Consider the following 25,494-nt stretch of genomic DNA (forward strand, 5'->3'; position numbering starts at 1 on the left):
TGTGCATGGGTAGAGATGCATCTACCACAGACCTTAAGCACAAGAACAGAGCACTAACTTCTCCCAACACCTTTTCCTCCTTCTAGCTTCTGGGTACCCATTTATTTACATTGACCTTGGAATAAGCTTTGCCTTATTTTTTAAAATTTCCTTCTAGAAAGAAAAATTTCAGAGCCATTGTAAAGCAAGATTTCAAACCAACACCATTTATTAGCAGCAACACTTCGTGCTTTTCATACTGCACTCTCCGGTTTTCTGGTTTGTGTTGTCTGACACACCTACTTCTCATCTGGTTAGGGACAGAACAGCACCAGCATCACTAACACGAAACACAAAACACATGTAAAATGGTTCTCTTGTTTGTAATAACCTCCTCCTTGCCACAGTGCCTCCCAAATATTGCTCACCTGTGACATGGATATACTGGGGCTTGTTCTCTGCTGGGAAGTTGAATGCAGAGGCTGAATATTTATCCTGTACAAATCCAAATCTGAAGAAATAGAGACAAGGGGAATTAAAAAAGCAAAGAAAACAGAAAGATAAAACGAGCAAGTCCAGGTAGGATTCCTTAGCCAAAGGCAGGGGCACCAGAGGAAATCCTTCCACTATCCCTTTCTTACGGCCTGAAGGCAAAAGGAAAAGGGATGAAGAGAGCTGAGCCTCTCCAAATATTCTCTGCCTCTGCCAGACACAGTGTGAAAGCCTGTCACCCCACACTGTTCCCTGTCCTGACTCGAGCTGGAAACAAGGGCAGCAACTCCAAGCAGTCTCTGACAAAATGGGGTGGCTGCACACGAGGGAGGGAAGAGCAGTAGTCAAGACAGAGTTCCCTGGGTATGTTTCAAGCTGCAACATTAGTTTTTTCATGATGGGCAATGCTCCATGCAGAACTTCAAGCAGCTTACCTGGCAGTTCTCTGCTGTTTGTAGGATACTTGTTCTTCTCCTGCTTTCTAAACTAATTAAAGCTGATTTCCAAGCTAAAGTCCATTACAAAAGGCAGCCCTCTCTGTTATGAAAAAAAGCCTGGCAGCACCACCATGAAAGAAACTGGCAGCTCAATCACTCAAAGGGATAAGGCTAGATAGTATCCAAAGTTTCCAACAATTCCTTCTTAAACTGGGCCCAACCTCCTCTGTACAGGTCCCACCCCAGTCTCCTGCCTATTATCAATCGTAGGGTGTCATCCAGTTCAAGAGTGTGCTAAATACACAAGAAGGAAATAACTGCCCCTTCTCAGGAAGAATCTATTCACACTCTTTCTGCTTCTAACTTAGAATAATGGGCACTTTCCAAAGGCAAGGCTCTCCTTAGGAGGAGAGTATGGTTCCTAAGGAGTGATGGGCTGAAACACTACACAGCTGCACTTTGCAGCCACAGGACCACCTCCAGTCATGCAGGCTGTATTTTAGCCTAACAGTCTGTAAGCAGACTTCAGAGAGGCAGACAGCACAGAACCCAAGTGACTCAGGAGTGACTGATCAGCACAGGCCTTCATCCCACATTATCCAGGGAGACAGGAACTGTTTGGTCACTCCACTCCACTGCAGACATACCTGTGTGCTATTGCTTCCTGGAGCAGATGCATTCGGTCCCAGTATGTTTCTGGTTCAAAGCCTGAAACAAACAAAAAAGGTAACAATTATCTAATAAAGCTTTATTACCTTCCTTTTCAAGACTTCAGTTTTTCTCAGGAGGCTTCTGTGCACTCTTTTTTTTTCCCTAGCCATTTCTTTCAGTCACATTTTTTCCTGTCAGCTGTCTCTTAGAGATGTGTCTTGTACACTCCAGTAGCAGACTCATCCCTGAATTTATTATTTGTGTCTCTTGAGATGAAGGAGAGGAGCATAAAGGGGGTGTGGGAGGGGGCAAGGAAGAAGAGTGGGCTGCTGAGTATCACAAGAGTGCTCTGAAAATACTTTATTCAGTCAGTGGGGCTATGGTGGCCTCACAGCATATGGATTTGTTACGTTCATTTTACAGTTATACCTGGACACTGAGTCAATGGTTAATGAAAATACCATATTTACTATTTTAAAACAGAGTCTTTTGCTAATTGTCCCTTCTCATGATGCAATTTTGCCCTTCTCTTCATGGGGACAGTTCTCCAATCTTTGGGCTTCCACCTGAGATTTACTACAACTCACTGGAAAGGGCAAGGTCACATTGCAGAAAAGGAGATTGCAGTTTCTCGAGCTTAATCTCATGTGCAAACACTGTAACCATTAAAGTAACCATGGCAACAACAAAAAAAGGATGGCAGCGGTGAAAGCCCAGTCTTAGGGAGGGGGAAAATAAACAAATGGAGGATACAAATGCAGAGCAGCTGTGGGTCTACGAGCAAAACAGACACAAGAGTCTATATCAAACACACCAGCTACTTGCTATGGGTTCTTGTAAGGGTGTGCAGGTTAAGGATCACAGGTGAGACCACCTTTCCTGTGTGTTAGTGCTTCCGGCTGCCCACCCCACCCCACACACAATCAGCCTGCCAGCACAGCTTCCCTCCAGTACCTCCTTCCCGAGGGGGCTGCTGACCTGTAAAAACAGCTCCTTCAGTCCCCTAAAGCTGGCTTGTAAATGAGCTTCTTTATGCCAGCTACATGCCAGCAGTGACCTGTTTGCACAAAGTATCCCAAGGGGTAAAAGAAAGTGCATTTCTTACCATCAAACAAATGCTCACTCCCCTCCTTCAGCAAGCAGCTCACATTGAGTGGGATGAACAACTGAGCTCGAAGTGGGTCCCCGTACAAGTAACTGGGCAAAGCAAAGGGGCCTTCCAGGACTGGGACTAGCAGGAACCCACAGGAGGTGGCTTTCCGATGCCAACCCTGAACCTGAGAAGAAATTCAAACAATGAATCATAGCACATATGCCAACTGACGAAGGGCACTTACGTGCCTAAGAGCAACTCATTCCCCAAGAATAGATCAGACATGCTCAATTCTCCAAAGGCTCAGCTTGCTCTGCATGGCAAGCACACCAACGTCCTTGCAAGCAAAGCAGTACAAGCACAAGACATCAGGATTTCCTTTTCTGAAGTGCCCCATCAATCAGAAAGCACTTTAAAATAGGACATTTTTCAGGAACTGATTCAGCCTACTTATCACCAGTGGCTTCTGCTTTACTGGAACAGTGCAATCGATTTTAAATAAAAACCAAACCAACTACCTAGTGCTGTCCGGCTGGGTGGGGTAAAACCTGGTGTTAAATAATTTGAGTTTTACAGAAGCTACACCAGGGAAAACCAAAAATCTAAAAATCAAATCTAAAAAATTAATCTAAAAATTAAAAAGTGACATGTTTTCAATTCAAAAATGTCTTCAGTAAGTTGGAAAAAACCCTAAAACATTGCTGAACAGGAAGAACACATTGCCTGGAAAAGCTCTGTTATGAAAGCAATTCCACTGAGATTTAAAGTTTTAAGATTTGGGGATAGAAGGAATGTAATGAGAAACAGATTTTTTTCCAAAGACCTGGCTCAGGGCTTAAAATTTGCCTAAGGGGGACTTAAATTTATCACCTTGACCTGTACTGATCTCTGCATTCTGTGCATAAAACCCACTAAAAGCAGAACACTCTCCTGCAGACAGAATGACTATAGATGGTGTGATAAATGCTGACCAGATGCAGCAACACTAACAACCACCAGGAAAATTACTTATGGAAATAAGGGCAGATGCAAGCCACTGTCTCTCTCCCTAATACTTCCTAATACAATGTCCCCAGTTGTCCAAGGGATGCAGAGGCCAGACAGGCATTTCTGTGGCTGTCCAGAACACCAGGATCTCACCATCTCAAAAAGAACAGCTGCAGTCACTGCCATCCAGTGTAACTTGATTTCAAAGGCAGCATTGAGGGAGAAATTGCCATGATAATAACAACTGCACCACTCCAGCCGGTCCGTGCGGTTGTTCACATCCACGTCCAGCGTCACCGTGCGCTGCTCGGGCACTGTGGCAGCTGTGCAGCCAAGGGACAGGGGTGTTTAGAAGAGGCATTAAAGAGAAGATGGGAGACAGGATGAAGAGAACAGAAGAACCAAGAAAAGCCATTTGAAATTAATTTGTTCTCCCATTCCTCCCCAGATATTTTTGGGCTAGCAGAATAGTCCCAGAATGCCACTCATCCAGGTCACAAAAGACAAAAATCCTGAAGTATTTCTCGTGTCAGGGGTATGTGCTACAGAATCACCTCCCCAAGCAGTCAAAAGACATTTCAGCTGCAATAAGGAGAGAGAACCAAGAGTCCAGTGGTTAATCAACAGGCAACTGGTGCCATAATTAAGCATGGCTAGATAACACCAGCTTCTTCATGCCCAAAACATTCCAAATATTTCTATATGCCTCCACCAGAAATCACAACAGGGTGCTGTTACACAGGGCAGGAGCATTCCAGGACTTTCCACAGCTAAAGGACATTAGAAGTTAAACTTCCTGTTTCTTTAATCCCGTATCAATATCCCACATTACCGCATCGTTAAAAGTGCACATCCAACACTTTCTGTAAAAGCACGAAGAGTCAGCCAAGACATGCAGCAGCATTCTGACCACTGCAATACCTCCTAGTGCTTTGCAGTAAGTGCTGGGATAGTGCCCAAGATCCAGCTCCCTTTGTGCCCCACACCCCAGCATCCTGGTGACAGAAACCCTCCCAGGTATCAGGCAAGAGAGGAAGAGAAGCACAGCAGTGGAAGTGACCTGGCTGGTGTCACACAGAGGACTGCACGGCCAGGGACAGAACCCAGATCTCCTGACTTGGAGACCAAAGTCCTGCTATGAAACACGTCATCACTTTCAACTTTTCTTTAGACAAATACATAATTTAACATTTCTGTAATGTTAAAAATTGACATAAAACAATGGGCTGCAAGGCTTCTATGGGAAAACTGCCTTTTTTATTATTGCATGCATGAGGCATGGGTGTTGTTATTTCTTGCTGACGTAAATGTGCACCCCTTTATAGGGTCAGCTTTTAAATCATCTTATAATTTGATGGCTTGATGGTTTTTAAAAAAAAATTTTGAAATCTTTCCTCGAGGTAGATGGAAAGTTCCCACCTTCACTTCTAATGCAAGTTAGCTGGAGGCATTTTCAAGGTTGTAAGGAAATCCTTTATATGCTATTACTGCAGCGCAGAACATGAAAAAAAAAAAAACAACAAAAATGAAAGAACATCAACCAGTTTTGTTTCATAAATAAGACACATTTTTGTCTTTGGGAGATTTGTCATCTGCAGTTTCTGAGTTGATCTGGTATAGTCAGACAGAACAACACATGTTGTTGAAAAAGAGTTTCTTCTCCTGGCTCTTTTGGGATATTGTGAAAACAATGTTTGTGGTCAGGAGGTTACGGTGCCAAATTTGTAACAAAGTGTGTTGGAAAACAGCATCCTGGAAGCTGTGAAACCAAAGCAGCTCAGTCAGGTAGGTGTTGGTCATTAGCCAAGAGGTCAGTAATAACACGACAGCCCAGTGTGCCCAAACTAGAACACTGTGAAGAATGAGCTCCCTGAGACTGTTCCTTTTCCCAGAGAGTGCAGACTCCCTGCTAGGGCTGGACTGTCTCTCTCTGCCTTGTCTGCAGCTACAGCTTGCAGGCAAAGCCAGAGGAACACAGTCCAACCAGGTGAGCTAATCAAAAATACATTAAACACTGAAGAGAAATGTCCACGTGTCTGAATTCAGAAGCTTCTGATTAAAACCAACTTGTTTTAATAGAATAAACTCTGGCTTCCATAGGTCAGACTTTAAGAGGACTCACCTGCTTCCCAATTGTCTTGTACTATTGAGTATTTAACTAATGATTTACTGAACAAATCGGAGAGGAGCAGGCAGGTTATTCTCCAGTCACAGACTCCACTACATATATGACTACAATTGCTAGTGCATGCATTGCTATAAATCAAAGGGACAAGATTAGCTGTGTCACAGGTCAGACTTCCACTGGGAAGGGGGACAGTCACTGGGCAAGTGATTGGGGAATTGGGAGGGATAAAGATTTGAGAGATACACGGAGCTTGTTCCAGAGCTCCCAATACTTGCATGCAATTTTATGTCACAGCCTGACATTTAGGGAAGGTGGGGAGGGGAAGAAATAAAAACCACAACCAAATCAAGACCAAGAGAGGAACAAATGAAGTCACGTGGACCAGGGGTCATCTGGGTTTAGTAAAGCTCTTTGCCTCAGATGAACGGCTCAAGTTTTTTTTTTTTTGAATACTGTTTAGAAGAGGGACAGCACAGAAACATCATTTAAATCAGTTCCTTTGCAGGAAAAACCCTCCACACCCAATTTTTCTACAAGAAACTGTAATTCCTGGAAAATCCAGACTGCATGAGAGTCTGGAATCTGAAAGCATTTATCATTCATTCAACGGCTGCAAATTAAAGAGTAAAATGGACATAATCCCAACTGAAAAGAAAAAGGAGAGCTATTCAGGTGTGTAATACTCCACATGCTGCAGGAATACACTGTTTTCCTGGCTGGTGTTAAATGCAAGGTGAGGGGGACACTGAGGCACACTTCTATTCATCCCCATGGGTGCAGGCCATCAGTCTTCTCACCTCACAACAGAGCACAGACAGAGGAACGTGAACTGGTTTTCTCAGGCTAAATAGTGCCTAACAGATCAAACCATGAACAGGATCTGGCCCAAGTGCCTCCAGCCTCCACAATACTTTCATGCCAGCCTACGTTCAGGCTTCAGCTCTGGCCAGCCACTGAGCTAATGCCTTGGATGCCAGCCAAGGCAACAGATTTATCATGTGACAGGGAAAATAACCGGCATATGTTGGCTTCAGGGAATTAACCATTAGTTCAGACTTCCTATCCTTAATGTTTTCCCATTTCTGATGCTGTTCCACTTCAAACAAGGCTCTCAGAAATACGCAAGTAGTACTGTGACTTCAGGTTTAAGAGATACTACACCAGCAGTAAGGCACTTCTCTTCAGAAGATCAAATATACACAATAGGAGAACAGCAAAATTTTTCATTTTATCCTTCATTGCTAGGCCTTTAACAGATGCATCTAAATAAACCTGAAGTTGCAGTTCCATAGCAATGATTTTTCTCTTAAACAAGGAAAGAGGAACAAAAGCAAGTGACTCAGGCTGGCCTAGAAATACAACAAGAAGCTGACAAAGCAACAGGGTCAGTCACGAAGCCAGTGTGTTTCACGGGCTGTTAGAGGCAGTCAGAGTTATTCTCCACACGTTAGAGAACATTAGATACTAATGGTATCTCGCCTAGCAGCAAGATCTTCCTACTGCTTCCATACCACAGGGATCATCTGCAGCTGGGCTTCACAGACTCACTAATGTATGGAGCCTGGTTCAGATTAGTTAAAAAGCCTCCAGCACATCACAGAAAACTTCTAACACATCTGAACCTCACTGTGGCTTTTGCCCCTAGGAAGCAATTAGACATGTAATTTTAAGAACAGTTTGGTTGCTTTGCTGTTCTCACAACTTATCCCTCTATACTCCTTACATGTTGTGAAGAGTCTCTCTGCGCCTGCAAGGAGACAAAGTATCTTCCTCCCTAAATTCTAGAGGTTCAGGAAGAAGGAATATTTTAAGAAATATTTTTTATTGTATTCCAGTACTCTGAAGTAAAAGTTACCTGCCCAGCCAGTGAAACACACCTCCAGCATATGAGAATGAATCCACGTGCAAGACACTGTAAGGCCAGCATGAAATTTGCAGCTCTGTTGCTGGTCCACGTGAGATCATACCCTTGGCTGGCTGCTCTTCCCCTTTCAAACTATCCCCTTGAACTTCCCCAGCTGTCACCTGTGCTGTGCGTCTACCTAAGAGTGCAGCTGCCTGGCTCCGTCCTCCGAAACTGCGGCTAAAGGAACTGTGCCTACTTGCATAGGAGGCTGGGCGGCTGGGCAGCCAGGGCAGGAAGAACGCCGGGATTTCTGAGTGCAGGAGCTCTTCTGCCACAAAGGCCACCTCAAACCATTTCCTCTGGAAGGTGGAGAAGTCATCCATGGCAGCCGTGTGCCACATGGCAGGCTGCTGCAGCCCCACTGCACAAGGAAAAGGGCAATTCCAGTTAGAAACAAGTGCTCAAGATTCAGAGAGAAAAGTAGTTCTTGATGAAAAAGAGGCAGGATAAAAATTACTTTATGTTTCTGCAATTCTTTTTTTTTTTTTTTTTTAATTAAAAAGGCCGAATTTCTCAGACTCTCTTGAGATCAGTGTTTTTGGTTGCTCCCAAAATGCATTCCTGCTGCAGCACCCCTAAGAATCAGGAACAGCCTAGTAATTATGCAAAGGGAAAATCTTGTAATAACAATGCTGACCTCGGTCTGGTTCTTTGTCCACAACAATCTTGTAAAAATAAAAGCCATAAATAAAGGTTCGTAAAGCTTCTCCAGATGCATGGACAATAAGCTGCTCTTCTAGCATTTTCTGAACAAGAAAAGAGAGAACAGAGCAAACATGATAAAAAAGAAACCACACTTCCAGTTACATAAAAAGGTTTTTAGAGAACATCTTTTTCTTGACATCTTTTTGTCCAGCTATGTGCCTAACAAGAATACCAGCAAAGTTATCTCTTGATACTCAGTAAACGTAACAATTTCTTATCTCCCTGAGAGATTGTGTTTGACCTTTCCACAGATGTCTGTCTTCCTCCCATACCCTGCTCTGGTTTTATAAATGGATTTATAGAAGGTAAGAGTTTGGAAACATTCTAAGTTTTCTGTTAATTGATATGAGATCCCAGCAGAGTAATGAACTCCAGAACATTTCCAACTTTCTGCCCCTGACATAGTTCAATATAGAAAAATCCCTTGATGAATACAAGCAGTGTTCTTCCATAAAGTGTGTCTGCTTCAGCAACCATAACAGAAAGGTCATATGCTGGTTTTAGTACCACTTTATTAACTAATTACTAGAAAGGAAAACCAAATCACTGCCTAGTGCCTCAATTCCAATACAAGGCAGAGTACTCGGTAAGTACCAGCTAATTGGAGGCTATAAACAGAACCATCATCATGTAAGCAGAAAAAAATACATATTACTACTGAAGAATATGTTGCTGTTTTGTGATAGGGAATCCAAAAAATGCCATCATTACCTCATATTCTGTTGAGCACTGCTTTCAATATTCATCCATAAGAGGATTTTAATAAGTAACAGAAATTATTGCTACGCTTTGCTCTAAAACTTTGCATTCTTCACAGAGTGAGGCATTTCTGGCCCTCCACATGCCCCTGGATAGTTTCCTTACCTGCATTATGTCAATGGCCATGGCCTGGGTTTGCACCCCTTCCACATTATTCACCAGCCAGTGCACAACTTCTGCACTGATGAAGCAGTACGGGGAGAGCCCCTTCTGTTCAGAGAGCAGCTGGATCCCTGTGCTGAATCACAGCAAGTCACACGTGTTAACGCAGGCTGATTGAGAGCTCTTTTAAGTAACAAAGACAAAAATCACTGCTGGGTGAAAGAAAAAAAGCGGGGGGGGAGGATAAAATACAGGACAAGAAATGCATAAGGGCCCCTGGAGTGATGTATCATTGGCTTTTGGTAACAAGATGAAGAGTTGTCATTGACAGCACTTTAGTGACTTACTGGGAATTCTTGATTTGACAAGGTTCTGGGACTCTAATAATTGAAGTCTTTGCTCATACCTCAATTTCTATACAATTCCTTATTGGAGAGTCTGGAACTGAATCACAAAAGGAAGTTTAAAACTCTTCAACAGCTGACATGAGGCTCTCCTTTGAGTGACTCCACTTCTCATGTCCTCTTACAAAACATCTCATCAAATGTTAAGCACATTTATATTAAAAACTTACGTGGGGTGTTTCATGGCTTCAAGAATCTCTACCAAAGTGGAGGAGGAAGTCAGAGCACTTGTCGAACACTGCTGAGAGCTGGACAGTAAACGCAAGCACATTCAAAAATCAAGGAAGCTGCCAGATTTGTTCAAATATGTACATTTAGGAAAACTGGTCTCTCTTCTCAAGAATGACTTTGCCACATTTATTTCCTTTTTCATCTCAAGAAGGACATCTAAAAGCATCAGATGTGCACTTCCCCCCTGAGGTCACCAGGACATTGCTATATGGACCCAATGCACACTGTGTCACATACAGCTGTACTCAGGAGCAACTGAGAGCAAACATTTTGAAGTTGGCTAATTTTTTTTTTACTGTAATATACAACCACAGGAAACAGGTGCTAATAAAGTTTATTTTCAATATTGCTTCCTTCCCGGTGTCTCACTTCCAGGTTAGAACCTCTTGGATTTCATCAACCTACTTGATCCAAGTAGACCTGCAGGGCCCCCCCCCCCTTGCCAAAACAGACTGAAGATGTCAATTCAAAGCCTGGTTTCCTACTAGCAGATTTCAGAAATGGTATTTCTTCATTTCTTCAGGAATGAAGCCCTTCTTGTGGTGGAGAAATCAGGCCTTGTGTTCATTTAATTCTGGAAAACTGGGTTGCAGGGCTTATTTTACTACCACTCTCTCTGCACATGGAAATGCTGCAGTACGGTCTTGTGACAAGTGCCTGCTCGTGCCGACAGGCACAGCACAGCCTGTTCCCAGGTTCCTGTTTAAGTGCCCATTCCCTGACACCAGAAAGGGGCTGTAACTGAACAGCTCTGCAGTACAGCACTGCTGTGCCTTTCCTACCTGCCCTCTGCAGCACCAGCTGTGTTGTATCCCAGGTCTGCAACATTCTGGGTGCTTCCCAGGGCCTGGGTGCTGCCCCTGTCAGGGACCTGCCCCATGGTTATCAACATGTTGCCATCTGAGGTTGCAGGAACTGATTGATCAATAGAGACCTGTGAGGAGTAAGCACAGCAACATCTCTATGAAATGCATAATGTAATCCATTTCCCATTTTCTCCCCTCCCTACATGATCTGTGTCTCACCCCAAGTTAGTCAGCAACAAGCAATACTCTAAGGAAGCACAAGCATATGCAGAAGGGATAAATTCAGTCTTATTTTGTCATCACTACAGAGCTCCTGACAAACAACAAATTCAGACCCAAATAAAGACGAGGATCACCAACCTAGCAACAACTGTGTTGAGAGAACTACTGGCAAACCAGCAACACCAGTCCAAGCCTGACATTTTCAACCCAAGTGAATAATTATGATTATAGGCACACAATAGACAGAACAGGACACTTAATCACCATGGTAAGCATTTAGCAAATATAGTTTCAAGTCTAACTCTCAAAAATATGCAAATGTATCACATGAATTCAAGTTTCATAATGCTCAAAAAAATCAGCTCATCTTCCCTCCTTTCTCAGGGCAGTATGAGAAGGCTGGTTGGCACCCACCCACACCTGTCACCAAGACAACAGGAACACTTTCCTCCTGCAGGAACACTCACACTATTCTAATGGTAGACTGAATAGTTCACAAAATTAACATAAAATCATTTCAGAAAGAGCATGAATGCTGAAGGATTCAGTTAAGTACAGGCTGTAATTGCCATCTGTCATTAACACGTATGGTTTAGTAAAGGCACATTATATAAAAGCTGGAGAGGTGGGGGAGAGAACACGAATGGCAGAGTAACTCTAACTCAAGCTGGTGTAAATATGGGGGCTGCTCTGCAGTGATGAATCCACAGCACATACACAGCTAGAAATCACAAAACTGGTAGCTTGACTTAGGTCTGAGAGCCAAAAGTCCTTTATTTATGCCATTTCTCACATCCCAAAAATCTCTAATGGCAGATGTCCCTTTTTGGGCAGCCAAAACCAGCAGATGCTCCAGGGTCAACTCTACAGTGCCCACAGCCAGCAAAAGCCACTCTCCCTCCTCAGGGCTCACTTCAACCGGCAGCATTTTCTATGGGCACACTGTATTACTGCTAATTCCTAACTGGTGTTAAGTGGACTAACAACTTCGGTCACAATGACTCTTTTAAACCAAGATGATACTAATATTCTCAGCCTCAGTTGTTTAGGAGTCCACGTACACAATTTGATTTGGATATCTCCAGAGTCACCTGTCAATCAAATACCACAGAAGAAATTTAGCCAAGAATCAGACAAGTGAGCTGTTGCCATTTTGTTCAGTGAGGGAATATGGAAAACAAGCACTTACTGAAAAACAAAAAGAGCAGCTTTAGTAGTTTACAACACAGTACTGCAAAGGACAGTGAGACAGGGCACATGAACATCCAAAATGCAGCACAAGCACTGAATGGTGGAAAAAAAATGATTGCATCTGCCCCTTTGTCCTGCCAATGCTGTGCATCCCACTCTCAATGAGAGCATGTGGAAACTAATACAGGTTCCCAGCGTGGCAAGCTCAGGACACAAATGCTGTCCATCACCTCAATCCAAAAGCCAGAGATGACAACAACCCATTCAAAACTAACCTGTGAGTAGAAGGCTGAAGCTGTGCGTGGGCTGCGAACAAAATCCATAAAGAAGCCCCCATCCTGAAGGCATCAGAGGAAGTAGGCCCATTAATGGCAACAGCAACAGGAACAAGGAGTTGAAGAAAAGCAAATACAAGGTTGTGCAAGTATGAAATGACCAGAGAGAAAGTATGAGGAGAATGCAAATCCCAGACCCAGAAGGTCAGATGCAGCAGAATGCACAGCATCAGGAATTACTCACACACATATCCTTACTTTCTCTCTCTGTAACAAGACATTGCTCTTCCTTGGCACAGATGCTTTCCCAAAATTTTTAAACCCACATTGATCAGAAGCCAATTGAAACTGCAGCTTTCCCTCCATACTTCAAAGGAGAAAGTCTTGAGCTCTGAAGTATGGGGGCTTCCATCCCAAATACAAAACTGAAATACAGAAACCACAGGTGTAATGACAAATATCCAACGAAGAACAGGGGTTTTCTTCTAATCTGTTAGACATTCAAATGTTAAAGAGGGAGAGGCAAAGGAGCTCTTTTCAGGAAGTGCACTCTTCCTCTTAAATGCAGGTCTGGTACGGTGCAAAGGAAAGGGAAGAAAAACTCTTCACAAAGATCCTTCCAACACTGTGTTTAATACTTCATGCAAAATTAAAGAGATACTGCCTGTGCTACGTTCCTGCCTACTTACAAACCCCAGTGAATTTATCCCCAGCTGCTACTCAAAGACGCGTCAAGATTTTCTTATCATATAAGACAATGCACTGGAAGTCATCTAGATTTTCATCCCTTATTTGCAATTCCTTATTCTGTTCCCTCAGCAAAATATTTTTGTCGTGGCTGCAGTTAAGATGCTGCTTACCTTGGTATGTACATATAAAACATTTTCTGGAAAGAATCAATGCCAGGGTTACGTGACTGGCAATTTACACATAGCAGAGGCAGAGCCAAGCACCCTGGATCCATGAGGGCAAAGACTTTCCAAAGAGATCATGGATCAAGCAAACTCACGGGGTTAAAACCACACTGTGTTGCCCAGTAACTGGCTGAAGTGACTTGTCAATTCTACTCTGAAATGAAGTAAAGTGAAGCCAATGGCTCAGTTTTGGTCTGGAGTAACTCCAGCACTGAGGAGCATGCTAGAAAAGCACTTGCTCCCTTGGCTGCTGGCAGAGCTCACAGCTGTGACAATTTGTCAGTTCTCTGGCTTCAAGTGTGTGGAAAGTCAGACTTCCCTGTGCTGGGGAGCCCTGCAGGGGCTGTGACACGAGGCACACACTTGCTGCTGTTCCCAAGTGAGCACAATGCTGCCTGTCCACTGACATCTTTCCAACAGGCATGAGCCATCATTAGGAGATTCCAATTGCTTATGTCCCAGTCTCTGTGTGTAAATATTTACAGGAGTGTTTACTGCTGCAGCATGAAAGGCCTTCAATTGATAACACACTCTTCCAGAGTCTCCAGTCAGCCTTCCAGAGAGGCTTTTGAACATTACTTTCAACATTACTCATGATGGCATTTTCTGGTAGCACAAAGTCTGCCAATTTGGTCCCAGCACACTCCTATGCCACTGCTAGGGAAGCCCACTCTGCCTTTTTCCCCCTTTGCCACACAGAGCAACTGAACACAACATTCTTTCCTCCTGCATTTCACATGGAATTTTTACCAGTTTTACTGGTAGAAAGGGACATTTAAGATTTCTGTATTTAAAGAGGGAAGCTGATTTTTCAAAATGGTATTAGAGGAGAATGCAAAGCCTGAATTATGATATGGAAGTTTGCAAACACACCTCAAGTCAGTTTGAGCACCTACTGTTTCCAGGTCTAGCACATCCTGCTTCAGATTCTCATCTGTGTTCTCCAAACACTAATACTATGAGTAAGTGTCTAGTACAGAGATGATCACAGTTACTCTATCACTTCAACTTTCAATATCTGGGTCTCCAGGATAACACAATACTTGTTCCTGGTGGTGGCACAAAACAGTGGACGTAGAAACATTAGATGCTAAGAGAAAAATGCTGCAAGAAGTGGTTGATAGTGGTGAATCTGAGAACTTTTTCTTTTCAGTATTTGAACTGTTGAGCCCAAAGACAGGTCATATTTAAATCCTCTATTTTTATTCAGTTCCTTGTTACTTCTGTTGGAAGACCTTCATGCCAGAACACAGAAAAATAATTGAATATTTCTGGGTGGACTTGGAGGCAGAGTTCCTGCTCTCCTGGCTCTCACAGGACAGTTGACAGAAAGGCTGAGGGATAGCACAGTCTTTTCTTGAAGTGTCTGAAGAGAGCTCCAGGAAGACCACTTTCTCCAGCCTGGAGTCCAGCCAGTGAAGGAATAACATCTAAATCACTTCTCAGGAACGCATCCCCTCCTCTAAGTGGAGGCAAAAGACTCAAGTTCCTGCTGTGAAAATTCCACTCAGTGTTCACACAGTCACAGTCTAGAGGCTGATTTTCTCTCCAAGACAGCCTGCACACAGATGCAGGCAGCACTGTACTGCTACATCTGACAGTCAAGCCATGACTGAAATTAAATATGCTACCAGCAAAGGAAATGCACTAATTAGCAAACAGCACTTAGATCAGCAAAACACTGAAATGGCATCCCAGGGATTCCATATCATTGTCACACTTCCAGAATTTAATTCCTCTGCCCTTGCACACGAAGGCCAGTACAGGATCAGCTCTTACTGGATTAGAGAGTAAGATGTGGTATGAGGTAGCCAAGTGCTCAGAGAAATAATCTTTGGTTATTGGAAGAATTTTTATGTAGAAATAGCAGCTAAAGAAAGACTAGGAAGTCTTTACCTTCCGAGGGCTGTCCATATAGGTGGGTGTGATAGCAATGTTCCCACTCTCCGAAGGCTGCCCAGAGCTCTTCCCAGAAAGCATTGCTGCTTGCTGCTCCCCCAGTGTCCTAAAAAAAAAAAAAAAAAAGGAAGGAATACAGAGTTTATTCAAACATACTTTGTGTCAGCTTCCCCCCCAAAGGCAACTGTTGCAGAAGGGTACTGCTGTATATTCATATCTTTGCTTTCCCACACACTGAGGGACAGATCCAACATTCCCTAAATACCTTTTACCCCCCACAAACAACACGGACCCTTGAACTCAGTTTTATTATGCACGTGTCACACTAACTTAGCATTAAAAATATTAATCTCCTATGTATGTAACACAACATGAGACAAAGTTCCCCAAATGTGCTTTAGCCAGCCCAGGTGCAATATGTAGGAAGGATGTTCTAGGCTCTTCGCACAGCCTGTAGAGACTCACTTCTGACTGGCTTCCATTTGCAGCAGAGCTGAGAGTGCTGAGGTTCCTTTTTTCCCAATGGGAGGCCCAGACTGCTCCAGAGAGTGAGTGGAAATTGGACCAGCAATCTGCAAGCCTTTCATGGCAGACCCTTTCTAACAAAGAAAAAATGGAAGCACAGACTTAGTCAAGCTAGGCTTAACTAGTAAGCAAGAATACAACGCCTCATGTCAGTGGGGGTTTATTGAGTACATTTTAAAAAGGGAGGCAAACTATTGGTTCCACAGGAAGTGGAATAGCCTAGTGTCTTGTGTGGATGCTATTCTGAAAATAAAATGTTTGTTACCCTGGAAAAGGTGAATTTGCTTTGAAGTAAATTACCCCATTTAGTGCGTGAACGGGAAGAGAATTTAATACACATGAGCCAGTTTCTCTCCAGCCTCTTGAAACTACTGTTTACCAAAAAATTCACCCTTATGGTTCTCTTTTCCCAATCCCTCTCCTGAATCTGCAGCACAGAACCAACCCACATTAACCCGGAAGTGACCAGCTTAACTACCTCAGACCCCTTTGATCAACTGTCTGCATCACAAGGCAGAGAGGTGTATGCAGGCTAAGCCCACCTGAAGCACAAAGCAGAGCACACCTGCAAAGAGGAGGCATCAGGCTCCTGGGTAAGAAAAGACCGGCCAAGGTATAAAACAGACCATTGCCAGGCTAAGATATGGCTCTGCTGAGCAGAAAAGCCTGGCTTGTCCCGGAGCAAGAACTGGCTGCAGTCACAGCAGCACAGGATGCTCATCCCGGGTAAATTTCCTCAAAGCTGTTAACAAGCCCCCACCGTTTGAAAGCTGACACAGCACACGGGTCAGCACTGGCCTTTATGGATGGATTACACGGACACAGGCACACGTGCCCCAGCCTGCCTGGGAGGGACTCAGGTCTCCCTGCTAACGCTTCATAAGCAGCTCAGGTCACACCTAGCCTCAGCGAGGGCTGGGGACTCACTCGGATCATTCGATCGGAGCGGTGGCGGCGGCGGATGCGGTTCAAGCCCTCCACGAAGCGGATGAAGCCATCGAGGAGCTGCCACTCCTCCTCGTCGGAGCGGGGCTTGTCGCCGTACACGTCGCAGTGCGCCTCCCCCTCCATGATGCGCTTGGTGGCGCTGATGCAGGCGGGCAGCAGCAGGAACCGCGTCCTCCAGAACTTCAGGGACTCGATAAGGCTGCAGGAATGTGGAAGACAGGACAGAGTTCAGCCGTTTCCTGGGAAGGATTTTCCAGAATCTAAAGTACAAATCTACCTGCTGCACGTTTCAGTGAGTGCAGCGACCACCCTGCTGCTATCCCTGAATCAGAACAAGCACGTGTGCAAAGGAATGGCCAACAATTTGAATATCACTGGCAACAAGGCTATCCTCAGAGTAATTGTCACACAGATATGCTTTCTTTTCTGTAAAAGATAGGCCCCAAAGGCTTTTTCCTCTAAAAATATGCAAGCAAAAAGGATTCTTCAAGGTGCATATTAGCGTAGGAGGTATTTTGACTGAGACCTGAAAAGAAAACATGATAAAGACTGGTTGTGTGGAGAGAAGATATCAAAAAAGCTATTGATACTAGTGGAGATATTCCACATTTCTGGTAAGCACTTGCTCCACAGCTTAGGAGTAGGACTGCAGTCAAGCCCAGTACTCAAGCAAACCTACAAAGCTTCAAAATAAATCAAAGTTTTGAGTCAGATCCAGAAATCAGTAAGAAGCCAAGAAAAGCATATGCGTGGTACAAAATGCCATCTTATTTCTTTGCATTTTTAGGAGAGAAAAAAAGAAGTTCATGCTGAATTTTGTGATCAAGAGTCTGTATCAAAGGTCAGATAATGCACCAGCAAGAGAGAGCAAGGTTCCTACAAGGCAACAGCTGCTGGAAGCTGACAGTGAAAGCAGGCCAGATATTCTCCCTGGAGTACTGAGCATTCGTGGGTTGAACTTGGTGACGAAATTTTAGGTCAAAAAGGAAAAGAGGCAATTAGGACACAGAACAGTCTGGATGGAAAAGGAGCTCTCACCTGAAATCCTCTGAGCCAGCAGAGCAGATATACTGATCCAAGTAATTCCACTTGTACTCTTCTAGTCTCTCATGGGAAAATTCTACCCAGCAAGAGACAAATTCAGAGTCAGAGTGTGAGGGGCACAAGCTGTAGGTATAGTTTATCTGAGCAGATTCATATGGATACCTGAAAGATCGAACACAAGCATTAACCTCAGTATTATTGATACTGATGCTTCTCTTTCTTCTCCTAAAAAGAAAGAAGGTTCTAGAGTGTGTTCTTTCAAGCAAGCACAGAGAGCTGGAAAAGAATGTTCATCTGAACACTGACAGCAAACTGCTCAACCAGAGAGATACTTACTTTGGCAGGTACCGAGTCACAGTAATTATTTTGTCTTTTAAGGTGACTTTGTGGAAAGTACGGCCCATACTCAGCCAGTACTGATCCTCTTCCTCAGGTCTGTTTCTCGACACAAGACCTAGTTGTAAAAAGCAAAACCCTTTCAGCTTACTGGAGTACTCAGAACTTTATCAACACACTGTGCATATAGAAAGGGACTCCAGAACTGGAGTCCAGAAGTGGGCTTCTGAACTCAGGACAAGCTAAAAATCCATCTTTCAGGCTACACTTTTAGGGAACAGTTGCACAATGAGTCTTTTGCTCTTACAGTTAAGATTTGCTGATATCAGAAGCAAAGAAGAGCACTTGGGATTCATATACCACCCATTTAGAACTTCCCTAGGCAGAATCACCAGAGAACAGCCAACATAAAGTGTTGAGGAATGGGTAGATGTGCCTAATTTGAGGTTACTGGGACTGGCAGAAGGAAAGACAAAGGCCTGACTTGTCAAGCCCAAGTCACTCACCTCGACTGTAGAGGGGACTGCTGCTGAGCGGGGGTGGCACGGCTGGGGCCGGTTTCTGTGGTTTGGATTGCACAATAATTTGATAGCCTTGCATGAGACGCTGACAAATAAACTCCTCAAATACCTGCTGGGCTGTCATCTGCACTCCTTCCTCATCCCTCCTGGACACAAAGGTTAAGCAGACTAGAATAAGGAAGCTGACCACATACCTATTCTTAGCTCTGCTCCAGGCCCTGAAGCCCTCTGCCTGGGAACACCTGTTTGTGGGAGCAGGAGGGAAAATGGGCACTTTTTGAGACAGAGTGATTAATTGTCTGGCAATATTTACTGCTGCCTTTGAAAGCAGTTTGACAACTAGTAACAAATTTGCCTGCAACAGTTGTGAAACAATAAATTTCCCAAAGATGGCTTTTTCAGCACTTTGCAGGCAGCCTCAGTACAGTTTGTACATGTTCAGGAGAGCTCAGAATGCCAGTGGGCAGCAATGCTCCAGCCTCTCCCACAGTGGGAAGTGGAGAGCAGAGAGGTTGTGGCATCTTATTACAACTCCTGCTCTGAACTTTGCCTTCCTACTGACATTTTTTTCAGGTGTTTCTTCATTAATCCTGTTACTTCCTATGTATTTCAATCACCCTGATTAATATTTTTGTTTTGTTCCCATAAAGCAGCAACACAAACAGGTCTTTTGATGTCTTACAAGTTATGGAAAGTCTGAAAAATGTTTAAGATCATGAGATTGCTTCAGTAAAAAAACCAAACTAACCCTATTAAAGAATAGTTACCAGAGTCCTCTAAGACAAGCAGAGAAGTTCTATTTGTCCAACTAACACTGTTTTCAAACAAGATTCTTTAAACTAAATATCCTTTAGAGTGAGGATAAGCATCTTAAACACTGTGTGTCCACATGCTTTGCTCATTTAGTGTTTCCAGAACACTAGAATGTAGATTAACTACTAGAAAGCATATTAAAAGAGATGATAGCTTGAGGTTGAATATTTTGATTGAAACACAACAGAAAAGAGACATAAAAATTTGTATGCAAACAATTTCTAACATAAAATCTACAGAGTGCACCATACTGTCTGATGGGAACATCAGAAAAGGTGCAAAGCTATCACTGGAAAAAAGAAAAATATAAGTATTCTGCTGCTCTGTTAGCAATCTATCATTCACTTGTACAGACTGCAGCAATCCTCTTCCATCACCTGCTCCTTAAGCACAGGACTGTACAGAGAAGGTGCTGGCCAAACCTGTCAATGTCAGCCTCTGGGAGCAGGTCATAGCAACCCTCCGTGTAATCGTTCTGCAGGCTCTGGCGGTCGGGGAAGTAATCCGTGGTGAGAGGGAGACAGGCCGGAGTAGTGAGGGATTTCCAGTCCACTCCAACTGTACAACAGAAGCCTGGCACTACGGGGGGAGCAGACAGCGTCAGAACTGCCTCGTTGTGTCATGGGGGGCACACAAGGAGGGTGTATGTGGTCACCCATGGAAAAACAGGGTGCACAGAAGGATGAAAGAAGTGCATGAAGAGGAGAGTTAGAAAGAATGAGAGACAAAAAACAGAGTTGGCATAAAGTCAACAGGGACAAAAAGGGGAGTGGAATGGGAAGGGAAAAAGAAAACAGGACGGGAAGAAGGGAGGGAGAGAAAGAGACAGAGTTTGTTAAACAATGCAGTGCACATGCTGATTCAACCCCATCATGCAAAAGGCATTCAAAGTTAATACATTTAATTTCCTCTTGATTGAAAGCTAGAGCTGACATAGCCACTGCTCTTCCAAAATTACAGCAAGTCAGGTGCAGTTACTGATTATTAATAAACAGATCAACATTCCAAGTCTGAACAAGAAAATCAGACCAGTTTTGCGTCCTAGACAACTGCAGAAGGAGCTGGAGAGGAGAGAAAGAATGACAGACCAGCCTCTTTCTGGAATAGTACAACAGCAGAAAAGGGAGTATTTCCACAGTTATAAAAACAGAAGATATATCCTGAGGGGTGGGAAGACCAGAAAAATAGTAACTTGGAAAACAATCTTTTCCCACACCCTTTCCTAGAGTTATGCTCCAGTTTTAAGATTACAGGGATGTAAAACTAGACATTAAAAAGGAAAAGCTAACTAGATTATACCAAACCATCAGCTCACCACTACATTACATTCTGACCCAATTCAAACAATCCATATCACCCACTAATTCTTAACTTCTTGTCATAGAGATCCTACAGCTAGAAATTTATTTTGCTATAAAAACATTAACACCAATGGCAGGAACACTGCGCAAGAAAGTAATACAGGACAGACTGCTATAAAGAAAAAGCTTTCTTAAGCAGTGACACACTTATTTTGCAAGGAAGTGAGGGCAGATATTTCTCAGTAAATGGTACCAAATTTAGAAACTGACTGTACTAACTCTAATTCTACAAGTTGGTACCAAACAAACTTTCACACTGAGAGACAGATACCAGCTCAGCAGCTTTAGCTTTCTGCATAATAGTGTCTGGTAAGGGAAGTATTTCAGATGCAACAAAACAAACAGCTTCACATGTTCTTAAGAGCTATGGAACTGCCATCACAGTGAGACAGTACAAGGAGATCCTGCAAATTACTGCAGGCCAAAATAAACCACTGCCAAAAGCCAAGGAGGCTCCTCAGTTTCTTGCCCACCACCTCCTGATGCCTCTATATATGTACATGCCCTTTCCCTCCCCATCTTCCCACCTATGCAAACTCTCTTCCAAACCTTCCTTCTGCTTACTTGGATCTGGAGAATTAGAGACAGCATCTTCCAAGGCACCCTTGTTCTGAGTTTTGAGATTCACCCCTACAAGAAAGAAATAGTGTTTTATTTTAACCAATTATGCACTTCTCTCAAATTTCAAATAAAAATAAATCAAAAGCATGATGATGTTTTAAGATACAGAATTTCTCTGCATGGAAAATCTCTGGGTTCTGCACAGCAGAAAGAAACACTAAGCCAATTAATGAGGAAAAATACATCTTGGATCAAATTTGAACATCTCACTAGAAGTGTTCAATAGCTAAAGCCCAAGCAAAACCCTCCTCGCAAAATGGTGAAACATCTTGAAAAGTAGATGCTATAAACTCCTATAAACAACTGGTGTGGCACATGAGAGAAAAAGAGCTGCCAAGGAGGCAAGAAAAACTGCTGCCTTCAAAGCCATTTATCAAAATAAAAACTTCAGTAAGCTTCCAAATATTTAAAAGGAACTATTTTTCAAAACTAGCTTAGGTAGATTTACCCAGGAATTTGGTAGCAACATCGTAGCTGTTCCCTTGGAAAAGAAAGGGTGGATATCTACTACATGATGATGCCAGTAACCCGTACAGGAGCTGGCTCTAAGCGGCATTCACCTTTGACCAGCTCCTCCTGCCATCTGCCATCCAGACCGGGAATTGCAACAGGATTTACTCGGTCTGAGCTACCACCTCCATCTGCGGGGCAATAGCGACAACATCCTGAACCCCAAGGGAAATAGATGGGATCATTTTTCACTCTGAAGCCCGCGTTGCACCAAACCTTGCTGCAGGCAGCAGAGGAGAACCAGACTCAAGAAATCGTACTTTTGGAAATTCAGAAAAACACACCCTCCCCCCCACCCCAAACTGCTTCATTTCGTAGGTGACTCAAACCATAAGGGAGAGCCCTCAGTCCAATCACTGAGTCCCAGTGCGGCCCCTATTGATAGCTGAGGGTCTACAGACACAAATTCTGTAAAATGCAAGCATGTTTATTGCCAGGATTTGCTCTACAGTGTGCAAACTGCACCCAGCTGAAATGCAGTTTAGCAGTTGCAAAACCAGAGCCTATCTCGAAGCCAGAAAATACTAAAAATGTAAAGCAAGAAAATTAAATGTATTCAGACGAAATTCACAGAAGGAAGCAACAGAAAATAATTTTAAATGTGACTATGTGAATACAAGATGAGGCACAAGAAAATTAAGTCTGCTAACTTCTTCAAGGCTCTACAAGGCATAAGTGAAAACAAAATTGTTTTAATCCAGTGTAATTCAGAAGGGCAAATTTATTCTTAAAAAAATCTTTAAATTGGTTTTGAGAAAAGAACATAAATCTTGAATGCTGTAGTCCAAAAGTTCAATTTTTTTCCATGTGCCCAGCTAAAATGTATGTTCACAAAAGCAGAGGGTAGGTCACAAAAAAAACAGACAACACAGCAGAATGCTTAACATGGCATGCTGTTCCATTTACAGGGCTCAAAAGAAATGTTGAGAATTTCCACTAATTCAGGCGTCTAGGTAAGTTAAGGAAGATAGAGCTAATCTTCAACTGAAAGTACAGACGTGTCTTCTCTCTAAAGGGTAACAGCTTAAGGCAACCCCACCTAGAAAAAAAAAGGGATCTGAACACCAGGGCATATTTAGTTATTTTTTGAGTCTCGACATCACTGCTTTGTTATTATGGAACTCAGTAACTGCCTGAGAGCTTATTTTAAGAAAACAGTGAGCATCTTTCTATGGTAAACCTTGTAAGACAGACCTAGAGAAGTAGACACCTTGAACAAAAACAAACTAAAACCAACAAAGCAACCCAAAGAACTACCATATACCAAAAAGTCCAAGCAGGAGCACTAACAGATCACCGTTTTCCCACTCTTAATTCTTCCTGCTTTGCAGTGCCTGTCCACCCACGTGCCTCGAGTCCTGCCTCGATGCCCCAGGGCCGCCAAGGCCAGCACTCTCCCGGCCCCGCCTCTGCCCCGTTACCTGCACCGGGGCCGGCCCCCAGCCCGTTCCCATACTCCTCTGCCCCGCCGAAGCTCAGGAAGGAGCTACTGTCCCCTGGATGCCGAGAGCTGACGTGCCTGCAGTGAAACAAACCAGCCTGTTTTGTATAACCCTCCTCACTCGTGCCATTCCCTGCTTTTAGCAAATATAATAAGATCTCAGCCCCTCTGCCTCAGCTGAGCCCAGGCTGGAACCAAGCTCATCCCTCACTGATGTTGGCAGAGATGGAATGGCACAAGGGCAGCACAGAGAAGGGTGTAACAGCATTCCACATCTGTCCATACTGTTTGTTCTTTGCCTCCACCAATAACCAAATTGCAGGACAGCAAAGAACCAGCTACTCGTGTCCTCTCAGGAGAGAAATAAAGCTTAGCTGGCTATTTACAGATCTGATCTCATGGTTTATAAACCCAACATTCAAGACTGAGCAAATGGCTCACCTGCCAGTTGCCTCATGGTAAGCCAGCTCCAGCAGCTCCGCAGATGAATGCGTCAAATCCTGCTGCCCACTGCCCTGCATTTCTGCCATATTCTGGCGGGTTTGATGATGGATCTGGATAGCTTCTCCTGAGGGACCTACACAGTTGCAATTGGATCACTGATCACCACATCTGCACTGACTCCTCAGTTGCTTGTACCCTTCTTTTGCCAACAGAACAGGCACTGACATTAAGAAAGCATGTTTACAAGATCTTCAAAGCCTTGAACCTCTGCCATCTCCTCTGAAGCAAGTGAAGCAGAATATTTTTAAAAACATTTTGGAGGGCCTACTTACAAGGCATTAAACAATTATGCAAACAATTCATCATCAGAAAATCTACCCAAATTGTAGTTACAATTCCCTTCAACAGCCTCCATCTACTGTAAGATTGTTCTGTACCTGATCCTGCTCATTTGCAAATAGAGGTGGTATTTTCCAAAAGAAAATTGATCAGGCCTGTACACTCATTTCAGCCTCTAGTAGGTGCAGAGCACTTTAATGCACCAGAGCTCCTACTGGCTCTCTTCTTGTGCTAATCTTGGACAAGGACAAAGTAGCAGCAGCCAAATGTGCTGTGAGGCAGCTCACCCACAGGGAAGGTGTGCATCCAGCGCCTGCGGTTCGACGTCAGCTTCATGGGCATGCGGGACGGGGCGAAGGGGTTGATGAGCGCGCGCTGGGGTGCGTATCCCCCCGGGCGGATGTGCAGCATGGACTCAGCACTGCCCACATGGAACCTCCCCGGAGCGCTGGAGTCACGCTGCTGCGACTCCAGCGTGTTCTCAAGGAAATCTAGAAAACACCACAAAGTCAGCATGAGATCGTGCAGGAGCCAAGCACAAGAGAATTGACTGCTCAAGGATATAAAGATTGCCCAGGATAAGTGGAAATAAGGAGACCTAAGAAATAAGCAGGCAGAGAAGCTGAAAGCAATTCCTATCCAGCCTGAAAATTACAATGTAAACAAGAACCCAGACAAGAAAAGGTAATATTCCATCTGCCATTACAGCACTGCTGTAAACTTCTACTAAATTAATCCATAAAGAAACCACTTGCTAAGCCATTTATGAAGAATTACTCAGACCTTTGAGAATTCCTGAGAAATCAAAATACTGACATAACAGAAACTTCAGGATGAGTACCAAAGACATGGCAGAAGCCACAGCTGAGCCTTGTACACATGCCTTTTCTGTAAGGCTCAGATCTGAGCACTGAAATCAGGGATTAGTCCCAGAAGACATGGTACATGATCTCCACAAGACACCAGTTAGTTGTCACTATTCAGTGTGGAACAGAAGTTATTCAGAAACAGGAGAGAAAAATATACCAGATGGATAAGTAGTAATTACAGTGCCCAACAACTGAAAATCCTAGAGAAGGAAGGGCCTCATTTACCATTCTATACTGTCAAATGCAACATATGAAAAACCTCAGTTTCTTTGACTCTTTCCTCCCCGCCAGTCCTAATCCACACACGTCCTCATCCTGCTGAACACCTTCAGCTGGGTCACACGACTATCCTTCAAACTAAAGGAGTAACAGAAATACCAAAGAAAGAAAAGAGTTGTATTAACTGACAACAGGGGAAAAAATGAAAGGTAGATGTAATGTCAAGTACACTGTGTGAGAGCAGTTCCACACCAGTAACTGTGATTCCTGTGACAGGATAAATATGATATCAGTGTCATACACCATGGCATGAAAAAAAAAC

At 43.6% G+C, this 25,494-nt stretch overlaps 1 protein-coding gene across 8 annotated transcripts in view; it reads right to left on the reverse strand.

Moving 5' to 3' along the window:
• The window catches only part of DEPDC5 (DEP domain containing 5, GATOR1 subcomplex subunit), a 41,368-nt gene that overhangs the window by 1,375 nt on the left and 14,499 nt on the right, over positions 1 to 25,494 (reverse strand). For 2 of the 8 annotated variants that reach the window (XM_082293735.1, XM_082293736.1), the window contains exons 22-42: positions 24,372 to 24,575; positions 23,743 to 23,878; positions 23,282 to 23,379; positions 21,294 to 21,359; positions 19,791 to 19,974; positions 18,541 to 18,701; positions 18,035 to 18,152; positions 17,693 to 17,860; positions 16,634 to 16,853; positions 15,647 to 15,780; positions 15,179 to 15,287; positions 12,369 to 12,431; positions 10,657 to 10,808; positions 9,814 to 9,891; positions 9,243 to 9,375; positions 8,311 to 8,419; positions 7,810 to 8,034; positions 3,793 to 3,962; positions 2,665 to 2,836; positions 1,556 to 1,616; positions 408 to 490 (exon numbers count right to left, since the gene is read on the reverse strand). In XM_082293735.1, the coding sequence (XP_082149861.1) occupies positions 408 to 490; positions 1,556 to 1,616; positions 2,665 to 2,836; positions 3,793 to 3,962; positions 7,810 to 8,034; positions 8,311 to 8,419; positions 9,243 to 9,375; positions 9,814 to 9,891; positions 10,657 to 10,808; positions 12,369 to 12,431; positions 15,179 to 15,287; positions 15,647 to 15,780; positions 16,634 to 16,853; positions 17,693 to 17,860; positions 18,035 to 18,152; positions 18,541 to 18,701; positions 19,791 to 19,974; positions 21,294 to 21,359; positions 23,282 to 23,379; positions 23,743 to 23,878; positions 24,372 to 24,575 (2,844 nt within the window). The other 6 variants (XM_082293737.1, XM_082293738.1, XM_082293739.1 and 3 more) reach the window with 6 other exon arrangements.

The sequence above is a fragment of the Coloeus monedula genome (genome assembly GCF_965178545.1).
Source record: "Coloeus monedula genome assembly, chromosome: 18".
Taxonomy (NCBI): Eukaryota; Metazoa; Chordata; class Aves; order Passeriformes; family Corvidae; genus Coloeus; species Coloeus monedula.